Source organism: Numida meleagris, chromosome 14 (genome assembly GCF_002078875.1).
Source record: "Numida meleagris isolate 19003 breed g44 Domestic line chromosome 14, NumMel1.0, whole genome shotgun sequence".
Classification (NCBI taxonomy): Eukaryota; Metazoa; Chordata; class Aves; order Galliformes; family Numididae; genus Numida; species Numida meleagris.
This window is the reverse complement of record NC_034422.1, coordinates 10387230-10390208: the sequence shown is the minus strand read 5'-3', so window position 1 is coordinate 10390208 and position 2979 is coordinate 10387230. Positions and strand designations below refer to the sequence as shown.

Here is a 2979-nt window from a genome sequence, read left to right as displayed (position 1 = left end):
TGGTGCGGAGCCGGGGACTCGGCCGGGAACTCCTCCGAGCTGGGTACGGGCCGGGGAGCCGGGCGGGGCGGCTCGGGGCGGCGCGGGCACTGAACGCGACCCGCCCGCAGGTCTGTTCCGCGGCCCCGACCGCTGCTGCCGGGAGCACGATCGGTGCGGGGCGCAGATCGCGGCGCTGCAGTTCGACTTCGGCATCCGCAACTACCGCCCGCACACCGTCAGCCACTGCGACTGCGACGCCGCGTTCCGCCGCTGCCTGCGGGCCCTCAACGACACCATCTCCGACCTCATCGGCGTCACCTTCTTCGATCTCCTGGAGGTGCCGTGCTTCGTGCTGCGGCGCTCCGAGCAGTGCGTGCGCTGGCACTGGTGGGGCGGGTGAGTGCGGGGCCGCGGGGGCCGCGGGCCGCGGCCGTCGGGCGGGTCCTGACGCGGCGCCCGCAGCTGCGAACGCTACGCGGTGGTGCCGGTGGCCACGATGGTTCGGCAGAGCCCCTACGGCACCGCGGCCCCTGCGGCCGACGGGAGCTCCGCGTGCGGCGTGCAGCCCGGAGCCGTCGGAGCCGCGGAGCGGTGTGAGGACGTCCCGGGGAACGCCGCGGGAAGACGGAGGGGTGAGTGCCGGGTTTGGACCGGAGGGGTTTGTCCCCGGGCCGAGCGCTTCGGTCCGATCGCCGCTCTCCGCCCCCTCAGGGCTGGGGAGGCTGTGCAGAGCCTACCGGCACCTGGATCGCTGCGAGCACCGCATCGCGCCCCGCGAGGCGAAGTACGGGCTGCGGAACGGCGGGGCGAGGACGCTCTTCCACTGCAACTGCACCCGCAGGTGCGTGCCCGCGGGGCGGCCCCGCAGTCCGTCCGTCCGTCCGTCCGTCATCGCCCGGCGCGGGGCTGGCGGAGGAGGGGCGGGCGGAATGCCGAGCGCTGCCCCGCTGTCCCCGCAGGATGGTGCGGGCCCTGCGCAGGGCGAGGGGCCCCGGGGGAGCGGAGCCGCCTCTCCTGGCGGAGCGCATCGCCGCGCGCTGCTTCGTGCTGGAACCGCAGCCCGAGTGCGGAGCGGAAAACGGGCGAGGGTGAGTGCGGAGGGAACGAGGCGGGGCCGGGCTGGTGGTTCCCGGCTCTCTGCGACGCTCCCTGTTCTGTTCCTCCCGCAGCTGTGTCACCGCGGCCCGGGCCGTGCTGGTACCCGCACGGCATCTGAGGACCGCGCTGCGGCGTCGCGGTGCTGAGCGTCAGGTGCGGGACGAGCAGGAGAGCGGCGGCGATGCCCTGTACGAGCGGTGCCGGCGGGTGGCCCTGGAGCGGGGGCTGGGAGCCCCGCAGCCCCCCGCGCCCCGCTGAGCCCCAGCGGCGGGGCAGTGCCGTGCGTGGGGAGGAGCTGCGCTGCGGGGCGGAGCTGCTCAATGTCGGGTCCTTGAGAGAAAGGATGGCACCGAGCGTGGCTGCTGGCGTGACTGCGTGGGGCAGGAGAGGGGTGGAGGAGGCTCAGCTACCCGCCCCCCCCCCCCCCCGGACACCCCCTTGGGAGCTGCGGCTGCCATCAAAGCAAAGGGAAAGGAGCGGGGACGGGGGAAAGCGACCGCCTCCCGTCCCCTGGAGGATGCTGCGGGTATGGGAGCCCCGGGCAGGACGGTGCCAGGACCCCCACCCCCGGTTCGGGCCTTGCAGCGGGGGGGGTTGGGGCGAGCCAGGTCCCCCTCCCGAGCCCCAGAGGTGGGAGCACAGCGCCGTGCCCCGGGAGGGTCAGGCCCTGTGTGTGGCACGAGGCAAATAAAGGGCACCCGTGACACGGTGCATGGTGCTGGGGCACTGCATTCCCCGTGCAGCTCCCACCCTGCAATGAGCACAGTGCAGCTGGGGCAGGCGGGATGCTTTATTTTGTTGCTCACACTATGTCCAAGCCCGAGGCACAGTGGTAGGGGCAGGAAAGAAGCAAGCTCCCATCTGCAGGGTGCCCGCAGCAGTGCTGTGCCCCGGGGTGGGGTGGGGAAGCACGGGGCAAACATCCTCACTTCCAGCACCATCCCTGGCCCCCAGCACCCCCAGGCCCACGTGCCTGCCCTAGGGACTGAGCGTCCCACAGCTCTGCCACACGCGAGGGGATCCCTCACCACCACCCCTCCCCTGTGCCCCCCTTTGCAGGGCAGGCACGCAGCAGGGGCGCAGGGCTGATTCACTGCAATAAATAAGGGAGAGGGATGGCTCAGCAGGGACGTGGCACAGGGAAGCACACAGCAAGCGCGCTACGGCGAGGAGGGAGGAGGGCACAGCCTCAACGCCCCATGGTACAGCTGTAGCCATCCAGCTCCCGGGGGCTGCCCCCTTCCTTTGGGGAAGTGCTGCAGGGAGGGCTGGTGGGGCTCATCCTGCGGCAGGGGTAGCCCTGGTCTGAGCTCTCCCTCCGTCGGCCCATGGCTTGGTCGATGGTTTCCAGGCGGAGCGCGGGCAGCAGGCCCAGGTTCCTGGGGTCAGCCCTGGCCAGGGGGTTGTCAACGGCAGCACGCCGGGCAGCGCACGGCTCCCGCACAGTCTGGTAGAAGGAGCCCGGGTTGCCCTCCTGGCTGTTGGTCACCTGCCCCGATTCCTTGGCTTTGGATCCGCGGCGTCCCAGCTCCAGCTGGGGCAGGTGGATGGCGGGGATGTCCCCGGTGAGGCCACGGCGACTCTGGGGCGAGGGGCTGTGGCTGGTGCCCCGGTCCCGGCTCGATGGGCGCAGGATGAGACCCTGGAACTTGGCCAGGCTGGGGCTGCGGCTCCGGTGCCGCTTCATCTTGCCCGGGCTGGGGCTGCGGGATTTGGGAGCCAGCAGGACAAGCGTGCTGTCATCCTCCTCCTCCGAGCTGCTGCCCGAGCTGTCTGTAGGGCTGCTGCCCTCCTCGGATCTAGGCAGGGAGATCTGCACCACAAACATCAGCACTGCGCCCTGACCCACACAGGGGGCTGTGGGGCACTGCAGCAGGATGCCCTGCCCCGCTGAAACCC

General features: G+C 71.8%; 1 protein-coding gene across 1 annotated transcript; it reads left to right on the top strand.

Annotated features, from left to right (window-relative positions):
• On the top strand, positions 7-1512 carry PLA2G3 (phospholipase A2 group III; the record flags this gene model as incomplete). The annotated part of the gene is made up of 6 exons (XM_021412433.1): positions 7-43; positions 111-378; positions 445-614; positions 694-823; positions 942-1070; positions 1152-1512. Coding segments are annotated over 6 exons (921 nt in total), but the record flags the coding sequence as incomplete, so codon positions are not given.